General features: G+C 38.7%; 2 protein-coding genes across 4 annotated transcripts in view; one reads left to right on the top strand and one right to left on the bottom strand.

Annotated features, from left to right (window-relative positions):
• USP3 (ubiquitin specific peptidase 3) overlaps positions 1–27,220 on the top strand; it is a 100,905-nt gene that overhangs the window by 11,349 nt on the left and 62,336 nt on the right. Inside the window, exons 5-6 of one of the 2 annotated variants that reach the window (XM_048081364.2) lie at positions 1,772–1,878; positions 2,871–2,951. Coding sequence is in view for 1 of the 2 variants with exons in the window: in XM_067004083.1 (XP_066860184.1) it covers position 5,035 (1 nt within the window). In the remaining variant the exon portion in view is untranslated. Of the gene's footprint in view, positions 1–1,771; positions 1,879–2,870; positions 2,952–5,016; positions 5,036–27,220 lie in introns of those variants that run through there. The other variant, XM_067004083.1, reaches the window with a different exon arrangement.
• On the bottom strand, positions 488–26,063 carry CA12 (carbonic anhydrase 12). Of its 2 annotated transcripts, XM_013177487.3 has the most exons (10): positions 25,381–26,063; positions 22,219–22,239; positions 16,119–16,298; positions 13,421–13,563; positions 12,458–12,553; positions 10,685–10,748; positions 9,503–9,660; positions 8,337–8,463; positions 2,409–2,490; positions 488–1,404 (listed from the first exon to the last, which is right to left on the bottom strand). In XM_013177487.3, exons 1-10 carry the CDS (start codon positions 25,469–25,471, stop codon positions 1,320–1,322), a joined length of 1,047 nt encoding a protein of 348 aa, XP_013032941.2. In that variant the 5' UTR covers positions 25,472–26,063; the 3' UTR covers positions 488–1,319. The 2 variants fall into 2 exon arrangements, with proteins under 2 accessions (XP_013032941.2, XP_066860206.1); XM_067004105.1 differs by lacking the exon at positions 16,119–16,298.

Raw genomic sequence — 27,220 nt, 5'->3', positions numbered from 1 at the left:
CCAAAACATAAGCATCCCTCTACTATCTTTAAAGGAGAAAACACGTGTCAGTAACTGTTTATTAATTTATTTAAAATCACAAATGTGACGGTGGTGCTACTGAGCAAACACATAAATACGAATGTAGAATGGATCTAAGTGTAAAATTCAGTTTGGCATTTCCCCAGTAATTAGTGTTTAATGGCATTCAGACATGGAATTATTTTAGGCATGTCCCTGTGCTGAATCATTTCCTGCCTGTCTCCTAAAGTACAAGCATTTCAGACCCTTCACTTCACGTGTCAAATTCAAGAGGAATTCTGTATACATCTGGTGCTAGACTGGCTAAACCCTATTCTTTCTGAAGTCAATAAAATTTCATATCATCTTAAATGGAAGAATGCTTCTCACTTTAAAAAATGCATGAGACTCAAAAGCATCTAGCTTATGAAATTTGAAAAAATATTTTTAATTACCTTCTTTTAATTAAATTATTAGATTCAGAGAGCTAAATCAGCAAAACTGTCGACTGTATAATTGCATTTGTAATATATGCTCTAAAATCAATCAAGATTTCATGATCAAATAGGAAGTAACGTGCTTAAAAGCAGCAGCAACTACATTATTCCCCCCCATTATTCATACACACTATAAATAAGATTAGGATAGTAAGACAGGATGCCTTTGTGACAGATTTGTGAGGTTGTATAATAACTGGAACACAAGCTGTTCCTCAAGCAGTAGTGTTTTTTAGTACTGAATCCTTGGGTTTGAACCCCATTAATAATCCATGTAAATCCCATAGCATTTACATTTGTCTTTTTGTGTAATGTTTCTGACTGTTAGAGTCACTGGTTAATGTACTAGCATCATTTGCAGTCAGCCTCATTCAAATCCTGATCTCAAATATGCATTGCCCTTTATCTTGTTAACATTCATGATGCTGTTCTTGGATTACCCTAAGACTAATACATCGATTTAGCAGGGAAGAGTGCTTATACCTTGATGAATGTCTTCATGTGGGAATACCTGTGGGAAAATCTGTGCTAAACAAACCATAAAATTGGAGTTTAGGATTAACTGTAAAATCAATTAAAAGACCCAGACTCACTAAGCAGCCAACATGAAAAGAATGTGGTGAGGAATTTAGCTCTCAAGAACATTCACTGATCGTATCTCCCTGCAAAACAAGAGAAAAAGGGCTACAGAAAAGTTTTGGCTGGTACATTTTAAGAACACTCTTGAGGCTAATCATTAGCCGAGAGTGAGAGACATGTTCCACCAATGCAAAATAAATCAGTGCTATGAATGAAAAGGGACATTTGTGACAGAGCAGGGCATCATAGTTTGGAGATATCTTCTTCGTCTTTCTGCGTTCCTTGTGTGTAGATGACTCCTCTGTTGTCTTCTCCTCCCTTTTTGCAACTAAAACAAGACAATTGTATTAAATAATTGTAATTGCAATGAAGGAAGAGCACCATTGGATATTTAATATGTGCTATTATGCATACATGAGATTATTTTTCTCTTTACTAGTGCAAATGTCAGAGCAACTTATTGTTACATGTATTTCAGGAGAAAACATTCTGTCTGGCAAAGTCAATGCTGATCACAAAGGGACGTAAGCAGGCTGTAGAAAAGTTTGTAATGTTAGTATTTTTTCCAGAATTCAGCTTTGGTGGCAAAACAGTCTGGCTAAATGATCTCTTGTCAGTGTGGATTTCTTCCCCTTAAATAATGTGACCTTTGGGAGAGATTTTCTCTAAAACTATTCCCTTCTTGTTTCTTTTAGTGTTCCAGGAAAAATATGAAAAGATTGAAAGAGCAACTAGGAGCAGCAACTCTAGCAAAAAGAACAAGAAAAAGAAGAAAAGACAATTGGAAAGACAGAAAAACTGCGTATGTCAGTTATTTAGCCTATGTGCTTGTCCTGTTTAGTCTGGAAAGGGAGTCTCATTTCCTAACTGCTTGTGGGAGTAGCCAAAGTGTGATGTGTTTTTGCCTTCTCCCAGGTACTCACATAAAACTCCGTATTTCTTGTCCCTGTATCTTTTAAGTATTTATATAAGCACTGTTAGAGTAAATAACTATTGTGCTGTTTTTCATAAAAAACAGCCATTCCTACAGTAGCAGAAAGGTGGCCACTATGTCACAAAACTTGCAGCAAGTAAGTCTTAGCAATATAAACATTTTGCTGGCAGTAAAATAGAACTACTTTGGAGTATATGATACAGGAGGAATAACACCTACTGTGATACGAAAAAAAATCAAAGCTTGTAGGAAGAGATCATATCTCCTAAAGATCAAATGTTACCACTGTAAAAACTGTTATCACTGTTCTAGGTTTCAGGTACATGAGCACTTCTTTGTATCAGAACAAAAAAATGGTTTGACTTCTTTTCCTGTAATATGGCAGCAGGACGTCTTACCTTTTCCTCTTGAATAGCCAACAGGCTACCGCAAGAATGATGAGAACTCCCAAAATGCAGGTTATCACAACAGAAACAACACCTAGAATAGGGAAAACAGTGCAAATCAGTTGATTTAATTTACTTGACTGCAGAGGGTTGGTCTTTAATCTGTCATAATGTTTTCGTTTTGCATCCTCAGCTTTCCTACAGTCTGCTCACGTCCCTTTGCAGTCATGGAATGGATAATTTTGCATAGATGTATACCAGAAGGTCCTAATCTCACAACTAAATCCACAGTTTACATCATTGTCAATTTAGACACCTGCCAAAGTCACAAAACCGACATGCAGGCAAAGGCATAGAAGCACTGAAGTCCAAAGAGTTTCTGATTTATAATGTATACGAGAGCATAAGCAAAAATGAAGAACTAAACCCAGGCAACTAGGGATTTTAGATTTGATGCCTGTTGTTTTTTCATAGCAGATGGACACCATTGAAGATGGGCAGCAGAAGAGTGATGTGCTTTGTCAGTGAAAATGTTGCATAAAGGCATCTAGGAAGGTAAGAATGAACTCAGGATAATAGTATAAACAACTGAGTGATCTCACATTTGCATTGAGATATTAAACATTATCATTATAATGCCATTCTTGATAAAGACCTCCATATATAATTTTAGCCGTTAAAGTATTTTTAGTTATTTTGGCCTACCCTAAGATCATGAAGGTGAGTACTTTTTTCTTAATTGCATTGTCATAATTCATTTACACTTTTTCATATTTTTTTTCAAATGGCTATTTGAATCTAAGCAATATCAGAACTTTTTCCGAGTGAAGCTGGCAGGTTTCATGCATTCCATCTAAAAGTTTTCTGTTATTAAATAGACTTTTGAGAAAGCAGAATGGCGCTTAACCTTACCCCACTTATCCCATTGGATGCTTTATTAATGTTAAGTCTAACTGAATAGAAGAAACGCGATCAATGGAACTGAAGAAGAAATGTATTTTAGAAAAGGTGAGTTTTGCTACGGTAAAGTGCATCATACGGACTGCAAAACATAACACCAAATAGAAAATTGTGGAACAAAAGCTTGTCATTTAAAGAGGAGAGGGAGAAGGAGGTTAAAGTTCATGTTTTATATTTCTATATGATGAAAACATCTTGGGAAATTCAGTTAGAAAGTACTTCAGCTTAGTGCTATAATCAACACTGGAGACCAGTTCCCACTTAACTTGAGGGCACTGGAAGGTTTCAACATTGTAATAAGTTTCAGCTGCATGTATGTGAAGCTAATTTTATCGGAATAGGTTGCTGACAAAATACATTATAAACATGTTTGAGTTTTGCTGACTAATCCTTTAACAGTTGAGACATTTTAAACTGTAGTACTTGTTAATAGTGAGCATGAATTTAGATTTTAATTATTGGCATCCAAACATGGATGACCTAATACTTCAGTTATTTGCATTCTTGACACAAAATACAGCTCAAGGGCACCATCTTGTGGCTTTTGGGCTCAGCTGAAGGTTGCAGCCCTGAGTCTCGATACTGAAAAACCAGAAACGTTGCTCTGAACACGTGTTTTTTGGTAGAGGCACAACCTTTGGGGCATGCATAACAGGATTTCTTTCACACGTGTAGTTGCCTGTCCCATCCCATGGTTCAGTGTTTGGCCTCCCCTTCTCAGCAAGCGTTCTCTGTTCCTGCCTGTGGTACATCTGGCAGCATCAGGCAGGGCACTTGCAGCCAGCATCCAGGTGCACTTCAATTGTGCTTTGGCAGGAAAGCACAATTGTGCTTTTTTTTTTTTTTTTTTTTTGAGGTGAGAGGCTGCACCTGCAAGGGAGCTTTTGTGTCTGTAGTAGGTGGAATGTGAGATTACAGGGATGATGAATACCTTTTTTTGCAATGGATAGAACATTTTGCTATGGTTCACCGATAGTCAATGAGCTTTTGTAATTAAATGTACTTAGACTGAATGGGGTTTCTATTAAAGTAGCACTGAGCGATGCCTTCTGTAGCCATAGAGACCGGCTTTTGGGTGAGAACAGCAGGATGGGCAATAACCCGTACAATTCAGCCCTGGTAAGTCATGCCAACTTTAAGGATGTGTTGAAAATGCTTTTATAGTTAGTATTACCTCTGCAGGGGAGGTGAATAATGTAGCTTAATAGAGGAAGAGCCAAATGCTATTCTTGGGTTTGGCACTGGTTCACTGCAGCTATTTTAAGAATGTCACATCTCAGTCAAATTTGACCCCATAGATGGATACAGTAATATCCTATTTCTGTGAAGTGTATGAAAATTACAGTGTCTGATTTTAAGTTATTGGGATCATGGATTGTAACTCAGTACCTTTTACTTTAAGAGTTAAGTGTGCTTTACAGAGAGGGAGTACACAGGTGCTGAACGGTCAGTTTAAGACCCAGACTGAAAACTTCATTTCTCATTTCTGCCTGACCAGTCTGAATCAAAAACTCACTGGTGCACAGATGCCATTAGCAAACCAGCGCTATGCCCTTGCTCAGTCCACCAGGTATTGAATCTTGATGAATTGAGAGGAAAGAAAAAGTGGAAGTTGGATCACTAGGATTCCATATCTTAAACATGGGGTAGCTGCTCACTCCAGAACTTCTGTTGCTTCAGTAAGTGTTTCTACATTGACATTGCTATAGTAAATTGTGCTTGAATTTAGGACAGATCCTGCAGAGGAAGTCTTACTGTCTCAGAAACCTGGTAGCCTTATTGTAAATTTTCTTAACTCAGAGGGTGGTGAGGCACTGGAACAGGTTGCCCAGCGATGATGTGGTTGCCCCATCCCTGGAGGTGTTCGAGGCCCTGGGCAACCTGATCTAGTGGGTGGTATTCCTGCCTATGGCAGAGGGGTTGGAACTAGATAATCTTTAAGGTCCCTTCCAACCCAAACCACTCTATGATTCTATGAAATTCTGATTCTGCTGCTTAAAATCATTGTATACACTCTTACTTGAGCAGAGATTTGAAGGGGATCACTAAAATAGCCATTCTGAACAAAGCTAATTCTGTAGCTGGTGATTGAGATTTGAGGTTTGGGAAGAAAGTTACAGACCTTTTCCTGATCGTGTAAGAATACTGTGGGGGAAGAATATTTCTAGTTGTCCAAACCACAAAAGCAGAGAAAGGACTGACATACTCTAGCTCTTTCCCTTTTCCACTATTTAGTCATCATTTAGTTTACTCAAAGTATTTTTAGTGCAACAAATACTGGTTTATGTTTTACTCTTGGGATTATTAAGGGTTGTTGATAATTTGGTAAACTTACTGGCAAATTTATATCTATTTTGGTTAGACAGAGAACTACCGGTGTAATTCTCATTTTAAAATTAGGTTAAATTCAGACATTCAGCAGGATAGCCTAAGAATGATAAAGATCTATCCTCCTACCATTTATAGGCTTAAGGATATTTTCCCCCATATGGAGTATTATGAGTTTAACATAGAGATGGCTTTGGAGCTCCTCTTTTTCCTAATGTAAGCAAAACATAGCACTCAAATTATTGCTTAAACCTCTGTTTATATATTTTGACTAATTGCAAAAACTTAATATATAAGTATGATACTTAGTGCCTTAACTATCTTAAAGTAGTCAAAGGCCCCACTGAGTTTTCTGTTAAGTGGATTATAAATTTTGCCTTAGAAGTAAGATTGGCCATCTTAACTTTTTATAAATTCTATGGAATGATAGAGCATGCGGCCTGATTTTTCATCTGACCAGAGTCAGTGTAAATGTGTTGACTTCAGTGTTAAGCTTGCCTTCGTGGTTTTGGGAATGTTTAAATCTGTCTTCTTAAATCCAGTTGTTTTTGAAATGTAAAGCTAAGTGTTCGCTACCCAGTAAAATGAAAGCATTATCTTAAATATTTCAGGTTTGCTAAGTCTGTTTCCGGCTTTTTAGAGCCTCTACAATGTCTATATTTCGTTGGAATTCAGTAATGCTGGTAAAAAATCGGTATCTTGAGATTGTTAAAATGAATGTTGTTTCCAAAGCTGCCCACTTACTGTTGGCTGAGACTCTTCAGTCTACTTTTTGTATTCACTTAGTACAGCATTTCCATTAATTTATTATAAGTTCCTTATTATGCAAGTTTACTTGGTTTTGTTTTTTCCCAAAACTTTGGGAATTAAAGCTCTAGCAGTTTGGGACTTTCTGTCCTTAGAGAATTTCAAAAAAGCAGAGGCCACTTATTTTTGAGATTTCTGTTGTATATGTTTGCGTCATGTAATGCGTTTTGCTTTACCTTTTGTGCTAGAGATATTTCCAGTCATGCTTCATAGATAGGCTCTATGTGACATCAGAAGCGATGTCATGGGCTTCTCTTTTGTTACTGAAAAATAAAGCTGGCTTGCCGGGGTACAGACCCACTAGTGTTTCAGTTTGGGCTCCATTCCACTCAGTAGTTAACATCATGGAAACCTTGGGGAAACTCACTTTTGTACACCTTTATTTGCAAACTGTAAGACTTGTGTAGACAAGTAGGGTCACTGAACCTAAACTGAAAGGTGCTTGATAAAAAGTCTGAAGTCACGTAGTTATGACTCCACTGACTGAATTTAGCTTCTTCAGCTCCTTTATCATATGTTAAACAAAAGAGTATGTTATGCTGTTTCTCTGCACCTCAATATTGGGAAATATCCCATCTCTTCTTAAATTACTGCCCCTTCTTCAGTGCTGCAAGTTAAAACAGATGTTTTTCTAGTCAGTAGCTTTCTCTAGGGTGTGCAGAAGTGAGGCCTAGGAGAACCTGAGGCAGTCTGGATCTCTGAACCATACTGAAAACTCTGCATTGCCTTTAGCACTCAAGCTTGCCCTTCGTACACCTGGTCCATAAAGCTTTTTTTGATACAATACTATTTTTTTTTGATACAATACTATATTGTATTCTGCAGATAGAGTGGTTAATAAAATAAAAGTCAGGAGCTGCAACAGTTATGGAGATGTAGCCTTTCTTGCTCTGGAGCTCTAAAGATGATGAAATGTAGAGATTTAGTGCCAAGCTAGAGAATATAATTAAATAGTGAAGTTATAGCTTGTGGTTCAAGCCATAGTCAGACTGCTCAGGACTGTAAATGTTTTTTACTCAAGTAAAAATACAGAGAAACTAAGATCTAAGTCATTAGAAATCAATGAGAGAAATGTGCTTAGGTAGCAAGGACAGAAAGATTAACATACTTATTTAAATAATTATTAAGTTACACGCAATTATTCCAATACATATATATATATTGTATTATGTATTGTCATAGTGTAACACTGCACAATTAATCTTTTGAATCAGTCCTTCTTTGTAAGATGGCTATTTTTTTCACTTGTAATACTAGATCATACAATACAGTGTAATGAGTTATTTTTACTTGCCAAGTTTGAGTTTCTCAAGGACCTCTTCTGATTCTCTGTAACTTCCCCCAAACAGTCTCCCAGAAATGCAAAGCTGTGATTCCTTTTAAACTCGCTGTCTGCACAAAAGCAGACCTGATATTACTGAGAGCCTGCAAATGTGACTCGTGAGACAACGCCAGCTCAAGTAGCTAAGCTGACTGAAAGCGTTCAGCTGTAGAGAGCTATTTAGTGTTTGGAGTGACAGCAAATAGCTCTGCTAAGCATGACAAGGCTGAACATGTCTTCCTTCTTTTATCTCCTTCCCTTTGATCAGAAGAGTTGCTTGGTATTGGCTTGTACGATACCTGTTGTGAAACAAAACTTTTTGTATGCTCTCCAAATACCTTACTCTCATACAGTTGCCCATGCAACAATGCAGAAATGGAAGAAAAGGGAACAAAGTGAACCACAGGAGAATGAAACCCCCATATTTTTGTAGTGGTTCAGGCAACAGGACCACCACATCAGTATTTCAGATTTACACAAGTCACTGTGCAGTTTCTTTGCATAGAAGCATTTGTACAGCTTACCTTCACGGAAAGAAATAAAAACTAGTCTTTCACGAAACTCCTGAACATTGCGGAAGTTATCGACCATTTCGAGGGGTTCTGGGTCATCACTCTCTGTGCAGTACATGGCTGTTTCCAGTGCCAGCAACTATAAAGGAATCAAACTCACTGAGAGTGTGTGTTTGAAATTGTAGAGCTAGTCAAAGGGAAAAGGATACATTAAATAATACTTGAAAGTCTTTCATGGCCTGTGAGCTAAATAGAGAATAATGTGTAAACAGTGTGACACCCCAGAAACCCCTACCTGTGTTTTTTTTTTCCTTTTTCCCCACATTCTGATAAAATTAACCCCTGCTTAGTAATTAGCTGACAGGAAAATTGGATGGGTGTAAACATGGTGGCCTTTTGCATCTTCTTCTCCTTAGAACAGTCTAAATCCTAAGCAATACTAAAAGCTATTTCATGAAAGAACTCTTTACTTTGTGAAACAAATTATCTGAGTGGACAAAGTTAAGAATGGACTTTCATCACAGGGAGCACACAGTAATTAAATCTCATATTAAATCTGATATTAACATTTTTTTTCCTTGTGCCAGGTAAACTGGAAGATAGCAATTTGGAGTTTATATAAATCACTGTCCACCTGAAAACAAAAAAAAAGTTAATTAGGTGAGCATAAAAAAGTTAAGTTGGAGAAAAGTCAGGGAATTCAGGCTTGACAAATAATACATCACATGCTTTTTGGAAACTTAACATCTACCCAACTTATCATACCTAAGGTAGTCAGCACTGAAAAACCTAGGGTCTAGGGTTTAGGGTTCAGACATGATACCTTGACAAAAATGATTTGGTAGTGACTTGAGGGAAAACTCAAGGCAGGGAGCAAGTACATAATGAAAACAGAAATAAATCTCGCTTTACTCTGATTTTTCAGGCTGATACTATTACCAATAGCAGTTGGCTGTCATTTATTTATTTTGGTCAACTGAAAATGTGCTAGCTACACAGAGAATAGGATATTCGTTTAAGTCAGTTCTGTGATATGATGTGCTTCCCACCTAAAGGATTTTAGCAATGGTCACTTTCCAATTTTTATAGGACAGTAAGAGAAATCCAGGATTTAAAATATGCATTACTGTGCCCTAGCAAACATCAATCAGGAAAATACATGTTGTATTTAAACTTGCCTGCTCTTGTGAAATTTTAACAGGGTGTCGGAAGACTGTCCAGAGAACGCTAGGGTAGCAAGGAGGAGTTGTCAGGGATCCTTCATAGCGATAGTACTCATCTGGTCTGTCAGGAAGCAGTTCTTGAATATTGAAACCAGGGACTTGGACCATCTGATCTAAAATAGAGGATTTGTATTAAATGCTGAATCATTGCTATGTGGACTGCCTCCAGTGTTGTGGTTTAACCCGGCCGGCAGCTAAACACCACACAGCCGTTCGCTCACCCTCCCCCCTCCCTCTCTGGGATGGGGGAGAGAAACGGGAAAGTGAAGCCGGTGAGTTGAGATAAAGACAGTTTATTAAGACAGGAAAATAATAATAACAATAATAATAATAATAATGATAATAGTATTAATAATAATAATGTGTACGAAACAAGTGATGCACAATGCAATTGCTCACCACCCGCTGACCGATGCCCAGCCTATCCCCGAGCAGCCGGCCCCCCACCCCGGCCAGCCACCCCTATATATTGTTCAGCATGACGCCATAAGGTATGGAATACCCCTTTGGCCAGTTTGGGTCAGCTGTCCTGGGTCTGTCCCCTCCCAGCTCCTGCTGCACCCCCAGCCTGCTCGCTGGCATGACAGAGCGAGAAGCTGAAAAGTCCTTGGCTTGGTGTAAGCACTGCTCTGTAACAATTAAAACATCAGCATGTTATCAGCGCTCTTCTCATCCTAATCCAAAACATAGCACCCTACCAGCTACTAGGAGGAAAATTAACTCTGTCCTAACTGAAACCAGGACACTCCAGTGAAACAATTTTGCTTTTCAATAAGCAGAGTGCTTTCAGTCATGTCACTAAGAAAAATCCATTTTAATAGAGATGATTCCAGTTTAAATAGGAAATACAGTTTTTTAGGTTTCCTATATACAAATCATCTCGGATACCAAATCAGAATTTTGTAACATGACCTGTGGCCATGTTAACCAAACAACACCGTGTGCAGAAAGTAAGGCTTACATGGTGTAGTGGATGCCTGCATCATGCTAGCCATACTCTCTTCAGAGAAATGCATTGATATTTTTTTTAAGTCGTATAGTTTATGACTGGTTTGCCTGGGATTCCTGGTCTGTTTTTTCAGCTGATTATGTCCCTCTCAGAGTAATCTGATATCTCAATCCAATATAGACACTCACCTTTGTATTTCACGTTCTGGAAGTGCCTGAAGATCTTTTCATATGATGGGTTGAAGGGTCCAATCTGTAATGAGCAGACGGTTAACAGCTGTGCAAATCATTGTGGTCTGAATATGAATCTTTGCTTCTGCACACAGCAGCTAGCAGTATCTGAAGAATTCTTTCATAAGGGAAGCGTGTACACTGCCTGGATATTCATTTACTAGAATTACTCTTTTTACTAATAATGCTTGTAGTCTATCAGTGCTCTGAGAGACTGAGCTGCTCTGTTACACTCATGTCTTAACAGCTATGGTGTAGACCTCTAGTGTGCGCATGAAAGACATGATTGCCTGTTCAGTGTGCAGCGCAAAGGAAGAGTAACCGTTTCCTTTGAGAACATTGTAGACAGAAATTCTCAACTGGTAGGCTTCTCAGATCATCTGCTGGTTTCTAGTCAAAGCCACATTTTTCCACCCACAAACGTTTTTTAGTCTGCTGCTCCTCACAGGCCAAGAAGATAAAGAATGACAGTGTTGGTACTGCAGGGCCACAGGCAAGGGCAGTAGCTCAACGGTCAAGCAAGACTGTGTTTTTCAACTGCTCCTGGCAGCTTTTTTGTCTAATAAGCAATGCCTTTTTTATGAATTCTTTGGTACTTAACAACTCCTCTAACAAGCAGACATAGTGAACTGGTGTCCTTAGATCAACTGTAAAAGCCACCAGCTGCCTGAACATTTTTCAAAGACCTAATGTGCAGAATTAACAACATTCCCTTATTTGATTTTAAATACCGCTACTTAGGAAAAGGAAAACAAACAAACAGAATCCCCAGTATAATATGCAGTTCTCTGCAACTTTTCACTTTTCACAGCTGCAAATTCCAAATGAACTGAAATTCAACACTAAATTATTTTCGAAGTCATAACTGCTAGGAAGTGAGCTTGGGTAACATTCATTAGAATTAGAGCTTTGTCTGCTAACTAGAATATTTTCACTTTTTTCAATAGAAGTGTGAAAACGTGGGCATTTTCAGGCTTTGAGTAAAGTATTTTTTATGCTGGAGAAAATCCACACATTTAAAAATCATCTTTATAGTTAAGCTTATTCTTTTAATTAAGACTCTTAATTATCAAGAAAATAGAGAATTAAATATGTACAAGCTTGTCAAAAATTTCCCTTAAGATCATTATTGCCTTTAATTGCCTATTTGTGGAGCTTTAGAGTGGAAAATTGGAAACTTGTCCTGTCATCTTAAAAAAGGCACTGGATTTGCTTGTTTATAATTTTGTATTGCTACTGTAATCTGTCATTCAAAGAATCTAGGAAGCTTGCATCCTGAAAACAATGGTCACATCCTAATTCCATGTGCTTGCCAAAGCCAGGGTTGTGTCTGCCTGTGCCTCTCAGCGGGGCTAAAACTGCTGCATGCTACACTAGGCAGTTTTTTTGAGTAAGTGGGTTTGAAATTCACAGTTGTCTGCTGTTTGATAAGCTCTAATAATTCGTAGTTTGTAAATGAATGCAAAAATGGCTTCAACATCTGAAGTTAATTTACTGGAAAGCATTAAGAATTGTCACAATCTTAAAATTTGTCTTAAAATTTGTACCTATTATCTATGTGCTAATGGAATCTGCCCCCCCCCCCCTTTTTTTTTTAAACAGAAAAAGAGGAACACCTATTCAGCTGCAGAGCTGTTAAATAATCTAGGTATTTTTTTACTTTAAAGCTCTCTGGCGACTTAATGACTGAAAGATTGTTAAAAAATAAAAACCCACAACCTTGTATCCTACCTCAAGAAGGATGGCCAAAACTGCCAGTCCGTCTGCTTTGTCCATTGCTGCTGTTACATCTGGATATTTCTCAGAGTTATAATGTACAATATGCAGCTACAAAGAAGGAGAGACAATGTTATGGGAATGTGTGGGTCATGGTAACATAGTTATTTTACAACTGGAAAAGACCAGTGCAGACATCTCAGGCTAAGACATTACAATGGCATTCTTCAGTGGTTTCTGGGTATAGTGTTAAGGTCTTTTAGAGAAAAGCAAAATTTCCTGCGCTCCCACTCTCAGACCCTCTTTGGCTATTACCCATCTTGTCTACATGACTGGGGGGATGGGGAGGAAAGATTGATTGCTTCGTCTTCAAGGCATCCTGATTTTAGTACTAGCACTAGTAATTTTTTCTGAAAAAGTAGTATTTCATTTAATCATTTTGAGGTAAATATCCAATTGGTACTGCTTTTCAAAATCTATTCCCAAATCCATAATTTAGTATTAGGAAAGATAATAAATAGTTCTTCACCGGATTGAAGAAGGTGAGTTAAGTTAGAGGAGGAACATTTCAAAATGTTGTTTAAACCCAGCCAAGCAGTGTTGTGCGGCTAAAAGATGTATCTGTTTTACAGAAAAGAACCTAGGTGTCAAATATGCAACAATTTGCTTGAAATTATTTAGGAGACCCAGTGCCAGTCCTCAGTTTAGAATATAATTCCTTGACTTGTGGCATATTCATGAAAGTTCATGGAAGCCTATCTTACTTACAGTACACATAACATTTTAGTATACACCCAGACCATAAATTCTTGGATCAAAACCTTTCAGCCTTTTCCATTCATATAGCAAAGGTAGAGAAACAGTGTAAGAACACTGTAATACCACAGGTGAAGGAACTAAAACAGTGGGACTTACACAGAAAACAGTGGGACTTACACAGCTTTGTTTGTTTCTTTCCCTGAATTCAGCTTGTCTTACCTCTGCTGCAAAATGCTTCCCACTGACTGTGTGCTCTGAGCCTTCTGACTTGTTTCTGTTTCCCCAGTGTAGGTGAAGTTGAGATGCAGTGTATTCAAAAGGGAGGTTTCTGATGTGCATAGTAGGCGACAGATACATTTTCACTGTAAGCAGATCAAAACCAGATGGGATGAAATGATAACACAGCTTTTAAGCACACGGCAAGTAAAACTACTATGTCCAAACATATTACATAGAGAATGAATGAAGCAGAATAACTATTAGATTCTTAACTCTGAATCCCTCTCAGTCTGTAGGTAGGAACTAAACACTTAAGTTGTCTTTAATCCTTTCTAGGCAATTTAGGAAAATTTAGAATATTCCTTTTTCCCATTTTCTTGAACTAAAGGAGTTGAGTGTGAAAATTGTTGTTAATAGAAATCTTTCTCCTCCCTCCTTCTTCAAATGCAAAATTATCTCAGCTTTATTAAAAAGCAAGTTATTGAAGCAAAACTTAGGCTCATGTGTCTTCTTTCAGTCCTCATATGGAGGTTAAAAATGGCTTAATAAATTAAAATTTCTCATGATATTTTTAAACTGTTGTTATATTGAACTCGTCTGTCTATTAATGTTCTCTCAGGAGCATGTGGCAAAAACAAATAAACTACTATCTCTCCTTCCCTCCCCCTTCCCCAATCAAACCCAGAGTATTGCTGCCAAGCAGCAAGGTGATCATAGACATAAATAATTAGCATTTCCTCTCTCAACGTGGTGGAGTGAGGCTTTGTTGTGCTGAAAAACAAGCCTTCTTTCTGCTTGCTAATGCTGTCCAGTGTGGAACACAACCTGGGTTATTTACTGTGTAGAATTAGAGTAGAGAAGAAACGGAGACATTCTTTGTTGTCATTGTTTAGTTGAGAAGTTTGGTACTTCATAAAGCAATGGTTTGTATAAAGAAAAGATCAATTGCAAAGCAATTTTCTTGTTTTTCAATGTGAATGCAGTTTGTCTCTGAAACATCCCAGGCGTGTTTTTCAGGGAAAACAGGGCTAAAAACCTTAATGAAGGAGCAGCTGCAAACCTATGTATTTTTCTGCTAGCTAAAAAGCTTTTCTGGAGGTCTGTTGTTTTCAGTCTAGCTGAAGTAGGTAATTGTATCTGGATTGGCTGGCAGTGAAACAGATTAGTTTTGTGCAGAAATGACTGATATGACAATACTAAGTATCCTACCGATTTCTTCTCTAGCCAGAAGAGAAGGTAACAGCAGATGGTGTAATGAACGCTCTAACAAAGAACTAATTTTTCATTACTCACAGCAATTAAGGTTTGTATCAGTGAAGTTTCTAGAGAGAGTGGGTCACATGTCCCCTGCCTTCTAGGAGAGCACTTACCTTAGAATCAATTCCTGTTTTAGGAAGATGATTTTACTGAGGGGGATTTATTTTATTATTATTTTTATTTATTTTTTGTCTTGACTTTTATTAGGCAGTGATTAGATGTGTTTTTGGGCCTAGTTCTGAAAATTTTGGTGGCATAGGCTGTACTAGGAACTTGCATTTTACTGTGTGACTTTTACATGAGGGACAGGCTGCCAGTGTTGCTCTTTTGTGTGTACCTGCTCTCTTGTCTCTACCTGCTCTCTGGCACTGTTAAAATACACAATGATCATGTTTTCTTGTCTATCTATTGATCATTTAGATTGGCCTAAGACATTCAACTGTGACAGTACAATCTTTCATTCAGGACTGAGAAAGCTTCTTAAAAAAAGGTTTGCAAGGAAAATGTGTTCCAGCCATTCCTAGTCTAAAACAAGCTGCTTTAGACTTGGTTTCTAGAGGGAGAAACTATGCAGGGGGAAAACGTGACCTGTGCCCTAGGAGATTGGTCCTTACCTGAAGAACAGGCATATGATGTTGTACAGAGCAGGTTTACCCCACTGAAAGAATGAGGAAAAAGAGAAGTGTGCATTTCAAGCATCTTTTAACAAAGCATGCCAGAGAAGAGCTGAGGCAGAGGCCATTTTTAAACACAGATTCTTTTGGTACTTACGCAATAGAGGAGGATATAAAGAAGAAGGCCCTTATACCTGTTCATATTGACATGACGTGAAATACTGCGTTGATATGGTAGATATTGCAGACCTTCATGAGACTGTCTCTTCTCTGCTTTTACCTCCTGTACAGACACTTTTACTACTGTGGTGCAGGGCATGTTTGTAAACTTTTTCTAATTATTTTTCAGTCTTTTAATATATTTGTCTTATCCTACACTAAAGGAAGTTTCTACCTCAAGTCAGAGGAACAGAATGATGCCTTTTTTTTTCATGTAACTCAACTAAGCTGCTTTGATTAGAATATCAAAGACCCATTGCACCCATTTTTTATCAGTTTATCTCTTTCTAATAGAATCACAGTCTGTTTTGGAGCACTTCAACCAAAGTAGGAAGTAAAGCTTTCAAAAGCATGAAATTAATTTTGACATGCCTAGAGTTGATTGAAAAAAAACACATTTTTTTGATTCTGCTTATAGCAAATCCATTTGTACTTAGTACATTTGCAAGTTTCCTTAACCTGTTCTCTAGATTTGTGTTTGTGATTAGGTTTCATAGTCACAGCTTAATTTCAACTGATAATCAAAGTAGTTTATCCATGAAATGAAAAATTACAAACTCCAGCAACTCTTTCCTTCATAATTGCTGACTGTCATTGAGATCCCTTACCTGAATGACCGTTATTGGTCAGTGTAAACTGGTTGGTGGAGGGCACATTATAGCCTATGAATTCTAAAGGTGAGAGATTAGAATCATACTGGAGAATATCTCTGTGAAAATCTATTGGTGATTGAAATACTCCCCCACAGAATGGATATTTCTTTGGCCAGGTCTTCTCTCCATCAGGACCTGCGTAAGTTAACAGAGACATATTTGTCAAGCCTTAGCTATCCAGTTATTATCCCCCCTCACCCCCCTCCTGATTCAGCTCTGATCCAACATTTAGAAAAGGAGCCTTTGCTGAATTTTGAAAGTTCTTTTTTCTTTAACTTTTCTCAATTCCATGTTTCCAGTACACCACTTGATAGAAAAGGGCCAAATAACCACAGGAAGATGCATTTGCTGGCAGAGGAAGTATCAGTAAAAGTCTCATGTAGAGACACTTTAATCTTGATTTTTGACATTCTCAGCTGCCATTGTATGTAACTCTGTACCCCAGTGGAGAGCTGCAAGTGTGGTAGCTCACCAGGTTAAACCTACAGGCAACGCCATCATTAGCCAGCCACGGTGCCTCCGACCCTCTAACGCTGGTATTGTCTCCCTTCAAAGTCCAGAAGAATGACAAGTAGAGTTTGTATCTATGACAGCATTAAGATTATTTACTGACGTGAATGACTTTTCCCTGTAAAAGTTACAGGCATATGCATGCTAATGTGGCAATTCCTGTTTTCTGAAGAGAATTTCTGAAAGTGACTTCATGTTTGCAGAGGGAAGTTTCCATACTTTCCAATACACAGAAAACCGGACTTCTATGAACTTTTCCTTATCATACAAACTGCTAGGCTCTATCTAGCAATACTGCATAACCCACAGTAAGAAGCTAACTTGCAAAAATGGAAAGTGTTACGGTAATTTGACCTGTAATAACTTGTTCAAACTCTTGCAAAACTTCTTTCATCACAGCCTTTTGCCCTAGGCAATTTCTACAAGGAATTGATAATATCAGGAGATTTTTAGTTGTACCTTTTATTTAATTGCTTATTAGTAGCTAGCAGCTGTTCACAAGCTGTAAGCTGGGACTGTTTGGATTTAAATTCCAGAAGATGTACTCACAGCTTGTGTTTCTCCCTAATACTGAAGATTCATTGCAATTCTTTCTAAGGCAGGAAGATCTTTTGGGATCACCCAGCCTGATCTGTGTAACACAGGCTATTGGATCTCCTTGGATTAATTACTACTTTAATGAGGTCATATCTTTCTGAAAGAAAAGGACAGTCTTTCTTGAAACATTGCAGGTAAAGATAACTCATTAATGTCCAATGGGCATTAACTCTTCCTGGCAGCTTGCTCATCACTGTGTGTTTGTCTAGCTTTGACTTATTTTAGAAATTGAAGAGACTTCTGTTAGTATACTTGTGTTCATTGTGGAAGTACTTATAACACAGAGGACACAGGTTCTCTCTTCTCTTAAACTAAATAGTTCCTTGATTATTTATTTATTTATTTATCTATTTTGTAAGAGGGCTTCTTTTCCAAACCTGGAATATTTATTGTTACTTTTTTGAAGTCTCTCCAATATGTTAATATCTTCCCTGAAATGTGGATGCCAGAATCTAATGTTAGATCAGGTCATCAGTGGTAAATCTAGTTCAGATCTTCTCTGAAGGAAAATCAACTGTCAGGAGAACAGAGGGTCCTTTTATCTTAAAAAAAAAAAAAAAAAGAGAGAGAGAGATGCTTCCAAGGATATTGATAGTGGAGGTGAATTTGAAGTTCTGGTGCTCAAAGAACGACTTACTTCCTCCTTAGAGCTCTTTAATCAAGGCATAGGTTAGCACATGACGTTGTTTGCAGTGTGGATACTCAGACTCAGTCAGTACTTTTCAGTATAAACAGGCTTTGATGTTGCTGTAACTTACATCTTTGACTCCACTGTCAATTACTTTAATTTCTTTCCTCTTTAATCTGTGTGATATTATCTTAAAGTTATTTGCAAATCTTTTTAAAAGCTAATAAATGTTATACTGACACTATAGAAAACTGGATACTGTCCTTTAGATGTGTTTTGGCAGTTCACTGATCCATCAAGATGAGCATAGATTCCATACTATGGGATATATGTACTCAAGGACTTTTCCCAGTAAAGTATGTATCAGAACATACTGTGAAATGATAGTTTCTTGAGGTTGGAACTTGACGTGCCAGACAGTGACACTGAAATCTAACACTTTCCAGAAAACTAAAACTACAGCAATGTCAGAAAAAATTGTGAGAAGCCTCTGTTGTAATAAGACTCCAGTAATTTTAAAAGGCTTGGGTTTTCCGTGCATTGATAAGGTAGTGGGTATCCAAGAAGACTTTAATATAATACAAAACATAGTTTTGGAGACTTGATAATTAAATTAATAATTTTAAATTGATTTTTAATTTATGCATAACATAGAACCCTAGTCCCAGCCAGTGGAAACCACGTCGTGAAGTACCAACTGCATTTTCTGTACTATGTTTGGATGAATCAAATGCCTTTAAGAATTGGCAGCAGTGTATGGGAATTTCCACACCAACATTAGCAGTTCAGAAGGGAAACAGTCTTTCCTATAAAATGCTGTAGTTACTGCAGTCTTTATGTACCTTCATCTTTACTACCTGTTATCCTTTCCTTGACATAAATCTGCAAATCTACCTGCAAGCCTCTAAGCTTCAGCAGTTTTTTGCTTGTTTCACACTTCTGCTCAATTAAAAACAAAACAAAACTTTTTCTGGTACAAAACCATTTGTTTTAGAAATTCTGACTTTTTGTCACATGGTCTTTCTAATTTTAGTGCTTCAAAACTCCTGTCTTAAAGAGCTGAGCTCACTGTAGCTTGGTTTTGCATATATGAAATTGCGATTTCCATGGTAGATAAACCCCACAGCTGGAAGACATTTCTCAGCTAGCTCTGTTGAAAACGAATGTTTGATTGTGAAATATATTTTCCTTGTTCTGTGCCAGCATATTTAGAAAAATTCAGCGGAAATCACTCTGTGTTTATAGAGGTTCTGATCACTACTGAATAAAGAATAGTATGTGGATGTGGTAAGATTGGTCTGTACTACAAGTTTCATAAGGTATTAACATAAGAAGCATTGCAAACATATCTTAGTATTCAATTTCCCACTTTTGTGACAACAGTTACGACCAAGGGGACGACCCAGGCACCTCAGATGATGTTTGCTGCCCTGAGGATCCTGTCAGCACTGTGCCAGCAGAGTGGTAATTGTGCCATGGGCCTGTCCAATCCAACTAATGCTAGTATGTAGCTGTTGGAGTGAGCAAATTAAAGTACGGAGATGTCGGTATGGGTGGAAGTAGGACCCCTCCTGCTCCCACTGCTCCTGGTGCAGCTATGAATGCTCCCTGCTGTAGGGTACTTGCACACTCAGGTTGTTCAAATCCAGCTTGTGCACTGCCTCCTTTTACATAAGTTTCCAGGGCCACGTTCCCTTACCACACTGTAAATTACCCTGAGCCTGGCTGTATCCTCATGGCTATTTTATAGAAGATGGCTGTAAATAAAACAGTAGTAAGTCTCTGGATAGACATGGTGCCCAGCTGTACAGTGAGCTGGGTGAAATACCCTCAGTACCCACACTGCAGGCATCCATTTTATCATACCCTTTGACAACTGCTAGCTTTCTGCATGCTTAGTAAGCCTTTAGCCAGCTCCACAGCCCTAGCGCTGGTAAGTGATGCAGGACAGATGGTCCTTTAGGGACAACAGTGCTCATGGGATTTGCACATTAGCTGACCAGAAAAAAGAAGAAAATGGGTCTATGAGACACCAGTGTTACCAGCAGGGTTTTTGCTCTGATGATCAGTTAATACTCATGTTGCTCAAGCTTCTCATGGGCGATCCAAGTTCTCATAATCTGCAGTGAATTAAGTAGTAAAATGCATTGGGTCAGTAACACAGGGAATGTCTTCGCTATTTTGCAGCTATGCAAAGCACTCTGCCCCTGTTTTCTGCCAGCTGGAAGCTGTACAGCTGCCGTTGGCCCAGGGCTGTGTTAGTAGTGAAGTCTGAGAGTCTGGGCTCTGTGCCACAGTAACATGACCACATGGCTTCCATTTCACTTGGAGCACAGGCAGAGCTCAGTCATACCATTCTGTACATAGCTAGTATGTGTAGATCTTCCACATGCGTGTCTAGAGGGAAGCTTGTGAGGTAAAGGGATTGCCAAGAGCTGTAGCTGTCTCTGCTAGTCCTCCTATGTGAGTGCTATATGAGTGCTATATGAGAAAATCTGTGAATGTTCTACTGCATTCACAAACACTGGCATTTCTCAAGGGAAGAGGGACGTGTCTTAGCACAGGTTCTCAGCACCTCAAAGAATTTAAGTTAGAATATTTGGCAACAACAAAACCAGAGAGTTTGTAAGTTTAATTAGCCTAATGTCTGTTAACAATAGTTCTTGTGTCTGTGCTGTAGCATGAGGTTGTCTGCTCCCATGCTAAAGCCCATGAGTAATTCTGCTGGTACTATTCTTTAAAACTTCACTGTAAAACTAGTTTCCTCCCTTCTAGCTGCTTGTGCACTCCTAAGGAGTGATTACGGTTCTTTGATTTCGTTCCACTCTGCTAATATTAAGGGAGAAAGCCAGAATCCAAAGAATTGAAGCTCAGCTCTCTAATTCTAGAAATTGGCACCTGAATTTCTCCTCTGCCCTTTACCTTGTACCTTGACCCTCATCTTGAGATCAGCCTGCACTGACTGTAATGGCTTGACTTCCTTTCTGTTCCTGTTGACTTAATTTTAGTGGGAGGCATTGCAAAGTGTTGCAAGGATAAAAGTAAATAGTGGAAGGTGAAGGCTGCCATAAAGAAACAAGGTCAGTGGGAGAGTATGAAGGAGAGGCTTCTTTCTGGCTTTGACTGCAGTCTATTTTTCTCCATGCAGAGCAATGTTCTACCTCTGTTTTTTTCCAGATATATGAAAAGAAGAATTCTGTACATTTAAATTGCCGTTTTGATTTTTTGAAGTTGCTGCTATATATTTTTCTAGATAGATTTAAAAAGCAGTAGTTGAAGGGAAAAAATAAGAATCTCTTTTGTGAACCATCTCTCTATCCTGCAGTACATGTGAGAAAACAAACTGCGATGTGGAAGTGCTTAGCAGGAACTCATGAATTTGGGCACTGAGAATAACATACTCTGAAAAATACACCGGTACCAAAATTCCCAGAAAGGGAGAAGTAACTAATTTAAACCTGCATTACCCTGGGAAGAAGGGCAGAACTACTTTGCTGGTAGTAAAAGAAGTGTTGCTTTCCCTACTAACTGGCAGGGTTAGTTTCCTCTGCTTGCTGCTGGCAAGGTGGAAAACCCAGGCATTTGTTAATCAAAGTATGCTAAGCCTTTTTGCTAAAGGAGAATGTGAAATCTATGTACATGTACTAGTGGTTAGATTAATACCTGTAGACGTGCAACTGACAATTTTTGTTTTGCTTATGTGAAGTGAGCCAGGTAAACTGGAGCACAGCCAAAGGGAGTAGTTGGAAACAGCAAGTTAAATCTTGGGGTTGTCTTTGGGCAGCACCAAAAGCTTCTCTGTGAGTATGTGGTGTATAAAACACAGCACTGAATAGGGAAATACTGGTCAGAGGATTTGTTCTCTTAAATCTCTAGGAAATTCTTCCTGAGCAGCCATCAGACCCTTCAGATTTAGTATCTGACTTAAAGGACTAGTGTACAAACCAGCACTGCTTTCCCAAATAGTATTTATTCTACTCTATTCACTTGAGGGCAGGGAGAGGTACACTCTTTGCAGAGCTGGGCTGAAACATGCTGCTGCTCTGTGGCAGATGGGAAAACAGAGGGCTCTGGGCAACCTCTGCAGTTGCCTGGCCTGTCTTAGCCTGCTGAGATTCCCATCATTCAGCAAGGCAATGCAGAACCCAGTAACTGACTCTCAGTCACCCAAACACTAAGCCTGATGGACGGATAAGGCAGATCCAAACTTGGGTAAAGATAGTGAACCTAGTAGGTTCTCACCAGAATAAATTCGGCACTTTCTCCTTAAAATAGGGAACAAAGCCATGACTTAGCATGCAAAAATTAGTTAATACTTACCAATATAAGACCATTTTGACCCTGTTTAAAAACAAACAAAATATTAGTGTGAATATTTAAAATTGGGGTTACTCTGTAAATTAAATAAAGAAATTGCCGCTTAAACCCATGTACTGAAATCCGCAGTACTTTTATATGTTTTTCTAGTTCCAGATGTTGAGCAAAACATAAAAGTTTTCAAAGGTTATGAACTCAACTCACTGAAATTATGACTAGAATTATTCCTGTGATCCTACCCATAGGGTTTAACTTTCTTGCAGTCACGTAAATCCTGGACCCAAACTCTTGTCACCCTTTCCTTTTTTGAATAGCCACAGACTATATGTAGGCATCCCTTTTTTTTTTTTTTCTGGTTAGGTAAATAAGGAATATAAGTGATGTGTAGTTAAGGAATATAAGTGATGTGTAGTTATCATCAAACCCCCATGCCTAGCTGAGAAGTTTGAAACACATCAGGGGTTTGCCAGGTGCTGCACTGAGATATCATGGACAGTCCTTTCTGCACAGCTGCTCTGGGATATGCCAACTGAAACATACAGGATGGACTTTGAAAAAAGGGGATATGATAAATGAAACATAACTCAGGAGATCCTGGGGTGTCCAGTGAGTACTAAAATGATCAACGATCAATATTCATCCACTCCTTAAGGAGCTGAACTTGGAACAGTGTCTTTGCATGCCTTTTGAAATGTGAAAATTTCACTTATTTAAATGCTCTTTTAAATTTTATTCTATTTTTTGTCCTGAAACCTCCTTACGGTCATTCAGCTTGCTATGTAATTACAGGAGCTTGTCCTGACAGACCTGAACAATTGTGGTTATCAGGCAATGCAGATCCTTACTCACTGAAAATGTAACTTTATTCTGCTTAGTAAACAGGTCTGAATTATGAGTTTTGCAAACAAAGTGCTTCTGTGTGTGCACACGCAGGCAGGCAAATATTTATTCTTAGATGCACATCTGCTTGGTACGTGAATCTTGGCTGCATTTGTTGTACTCTACAGTGTACTCACAGACACAGCTCTTTACCAAAGAACATAGTGTGAAACGTTTGGGATTAATTTGTTGGGATGTGCAAAACAGCTGCTCATAGCTCTTTTGTATCAGTGTGTGCTGGAAGCACTGAGCTCTGTGGTTCCAGTTTGTCAGACCATTGGGCTTGTTCTTTTATGCTGGAATTTTCAAAACGAGGTCTGTGTAATCATCCAGGCTGAAGTCCCCAGGTTCCTTGTGGAGGAGAATTCGTTCCCTGTCTTAGATTACAGTACGAGAAACCTCATTCTCTTCTCCCCTTATATCTGCAGGGGATTACCTCTTACCTACGTTTTTGGGGGTGCTTGTGTCCTGTGGTCAGCACGTTCTGTAGGTACCACTTGCATGAAGATAGTAACAAACTGTCAACACATTTTAGAAATCCCCACATCCTCATCTGAGCAGGGTTTGAATAAATATCAGTTTAACTAAAACAGCTAGTCTCCACTCCTGATCCTATTTCACGCTAAAATGTGTATGAAATGTCAAAACTCTTTCGCTCCATATATATATATTATAGTCTAGAACAACCTTAAGCAATACATTTCAAAGATATTCGATATTTTGGGCTTTTATGCAAAATAAAATAAATAAAACTTCAAATCTTTCACCAAATGGAATTTTCCTCAGCCTGTGAGTGTCTTTGATCTGTAATTCACTACAATTTTGCCTTTACTGATGAGCACAATAATAGCAACTAGTATAGGCAGGGCTAAGGAACGTTTTGCACTTACTTCATCTAACTTAGGTCAGGAGATGAACAGATCCCAGAGGGCAGAATCTTTGGTTTTGTCTGAATGAACATGTCAGAGCTGCAAAAGGAGTTTGCTGCCATCCTCAGACTGAGAGCAAGGTTGATAATAAAATTAGAATGAGGCAGAGTGTCACACAGTCTCCCAAATTTGGACAGAAGACTGATTCACATCTAGAAGGGTACTAACTATAAACAGCTCCATACCTGTGGGGGCTCTCCTGTTCATGCTGGGATGAGTGCTGATGAATAGTAACAGTTACATGCCCGTGCATGGCAGAGAAGATTCCTAGAGCCTATGTATCTGTGTTTCACTGATCAATATCCAGGAAAGAAATACATTTTGAGTGATTTGTGGAAGCTGGGAAAGGTGTTAGTTGTGATAATCTGTATCTTAATTGTGTCTCTGACCTGGGAGGATGTCAAAAACAGGCAGATGCTGTAGCTCTTACCATTTGTTGGTACTGGGTGTCTAATGCTAAACTAGGAGTTCTCCAGATTTCCCTTCAGGATAAATCATCAAACATATCTTTTCAACACATCCTTTCACTTCCAAGCCTTCTCTATTGTCAGAGGCATCATTCTGGAAAGCACCAAGCTCCAGAAACCTAAGCCCTTCAACGGGGAGATTCTGCTAAAGAATATAGCATTTTTTTCAGAGGAAATATGCCTGAAATAACAAGCCGACCTGAAAAGTTTGAAATTCCCCCCCTCTGAGTAGCTCATGCTGAAAACCTGGCAAAATGCAGAGCTCTGTAAAATCTTGACTGCTCTGGATTACATTTGAGCCTTCAGGATTTTCCTTTCATGAATATACGTGCTGAGTAAGTCCTCTCACACAGCCCTATATTATGATTCTCCCTCATATCCTATAATTACACTAGGGGGATTATAATCAGCTTGAATGGATGAAAATTAACTCCTAAAAAGAGAGCGAGGAGCGCTGACCTCCTGGTTTGTTTAAATATAAGACAATGAGGTCTAGTATGTGAGAAATGGGGCACTTCATAGGGATTGCATTCTTTTTGTCTGGTTTAAAAATAAATGAGGCAGAGCGAAAGATGCCATGCTTCCACTAACTCAGGGAAAGGCCAGCCTTCATTTTATGAGAAAAAAAAGATCACAATGCAAGACATACTGAGCACTTGATAAGTCTGTAACACAGACTAAATCAGAAGACAGATTTCTTTTTTCTTTAATTTCTCAGAATAGGTGTTCTGATATATAAAATAAGGATACTAACTCCAAACTGCAGAGTGCAACAATATACAAGTTTGAGCATGCTACTGAAATAATAATTTTTAAAGCCTTAATTTTCTGCATACTTTAGCTGCCCAAAGTTAAGAGTGACAATAAAATAGAAAGCCAAAAGACTTTACCATTCAACGGCGCTGGTACTGAGAGTTGTATCTTCAGGAAGAGAATAAGCACCGTAGTGAGTACGACTCTACTGAAGCTCTTGGCTGACATCTCAAGGAAAGACTTATAATATTCCAACAGTTCACAGATTTCTCTGTACTCTGAAGAGAATCCCTTGTAAATATCTGGTAAACTGCAGAAAGCACATATAAAAAGCTTCTGCTAGTGACTTAATGCCCTTCTTTTTCCTTCTCTCTCTCCCTCCTTTTAGGTCTCCTTTTTATAAAGCTCCTCAGCCTCATCCCAAAACAAATGATGTAATCAGACCTGCCTCTAGGTCACAGCACCCTCAGAAAACTGATCACATCCTTGATTACCCCAATTTTACTGAACTTCTGAGAGGACAGACTCCAGCACTTAGAAAGGAAATTTAAATGTGGAACTGCAGAAGTTATTTAGCAGAGACACAAATGCTTACAAGACATGTCCTTTGCTTTTAGGGACCAGACCACAGTAGAGTTTTTTTAGCCTATTTCAGAGTGGCTCCCTCAACTCCCATTTTTGGATCGGTGTGATTTTAGCATAAAGGGCCACTGTGAGAACTCGAAGGAGGGGAAGCTAATGGAGGGAAAGAGAGGTGAGGCTGTGTGGGGGACTGTTAATACCTCAGATGGACCATGGACACTTCCCAGGAGAAAACATTCAGCTTGTCAGGAAGGGATTTTTTTTTTTTTTTTTTTTAAGCTGAAAGCTCTTGGAACTGAGAGAGCACATGAAACAGGGAGAAATGAAAATTCAGGAAGAAACAACCCCAGAGGCTGATGTTATGTTCAGGACATATATGGAGAGGGGTAGAGAGGAGAACAGGGTATAGGTGATGTCCTCTTCTGAAGGTGATTGAGGAATAACCTCTTAAACTGAATGCACCATGGATAGCTGAGGAGGAGAAGAAGGGATTGGAGAGACTCTCACTAGTTTCAGTTAAATACATTATTATTTATAACTGTTATTAACTACTTACAATGTCCTAGTAGCAACCATACAGCATGTATTAGTTTTGATTGGTCAAACTCAATTTTCAGCATTTTGATTTATCAACTGCTGTTTAAATGCTTAGTATTCTTAGACTTACTCATTTTTTCCTACCATCATTCATGAGGCTGATACAGGGAAAGGAAAGCTGCCTGGAGCATGGCTCAATTCTATCTAGATCCTAGGTAGGTACCTGTTGAAGAGCATGATTCTGGCATATTGGGGCTATTTATCTGTAGCCCTACCCAACCCAGCCATGCAGAGGCAGGCTGCAGACTGCAGCAGCAAATGATGAATGGCTTGTGCTCTTCTAGATAGTAGCTGTCTTTGAGTACGGGTCCTCTCTCATACTTACTCTTAGTATTTTGTAAATCTAGATTGTAATAGCTGATTCTGCCTGCTCTGTTTCAGCCAGATGTAATCTAGAGGGAGAGGGTGTGAGCTATAGTAAAAATGTTTTTAACACAGTTTTTTAATTGCCATTGCCCAAAAGAGAGGGATGTAATCTGTCTACCGTGTTTGTATAGAGGAGCATGCTGAGTCTGTTGAGGTTTCTGTAGAAGAAATTGTTTTGTCACCAGCCTTAACATAACTGGCAACCTGTTCGACGAGCTGCTAAGGCTGGTATCAGTAACAGCTGAAGATGATGTCCTCTGCAAAATGACTCTCTTGTGTAGTAGGGTGTGGACTGAGCTATCTGCCAGACATACATCCCCTTCTTCCTATTTTCTGCCCATGTTCTTGAAAAGTCCGCTACGCTGAAGTATGCTCTGAATCTTACCTTTTCCCTCAGCTCTTTTTTTTTTACATCTCTACATTCTACACCTC

Source organism: Anser cygnoides, chromosome 11 (assembly GCF_040182565.1).
Source record: "Anser cygnoides isolate HZ-2024a breed goose chromosome 11, Taihu_goose_T2T_genome, whole genome shotgun sequence".
Taxonomy (NCBI): Eukaryota; Metazoa; Chordata; class Aves; order Anseriformes; family Anatidae; genus Anser; species Anser cygnoides.
Note: the sequence above shows the minus strand (reverse complement) of the source record. Positions and strands in the feature narration are given on the sequence as shown.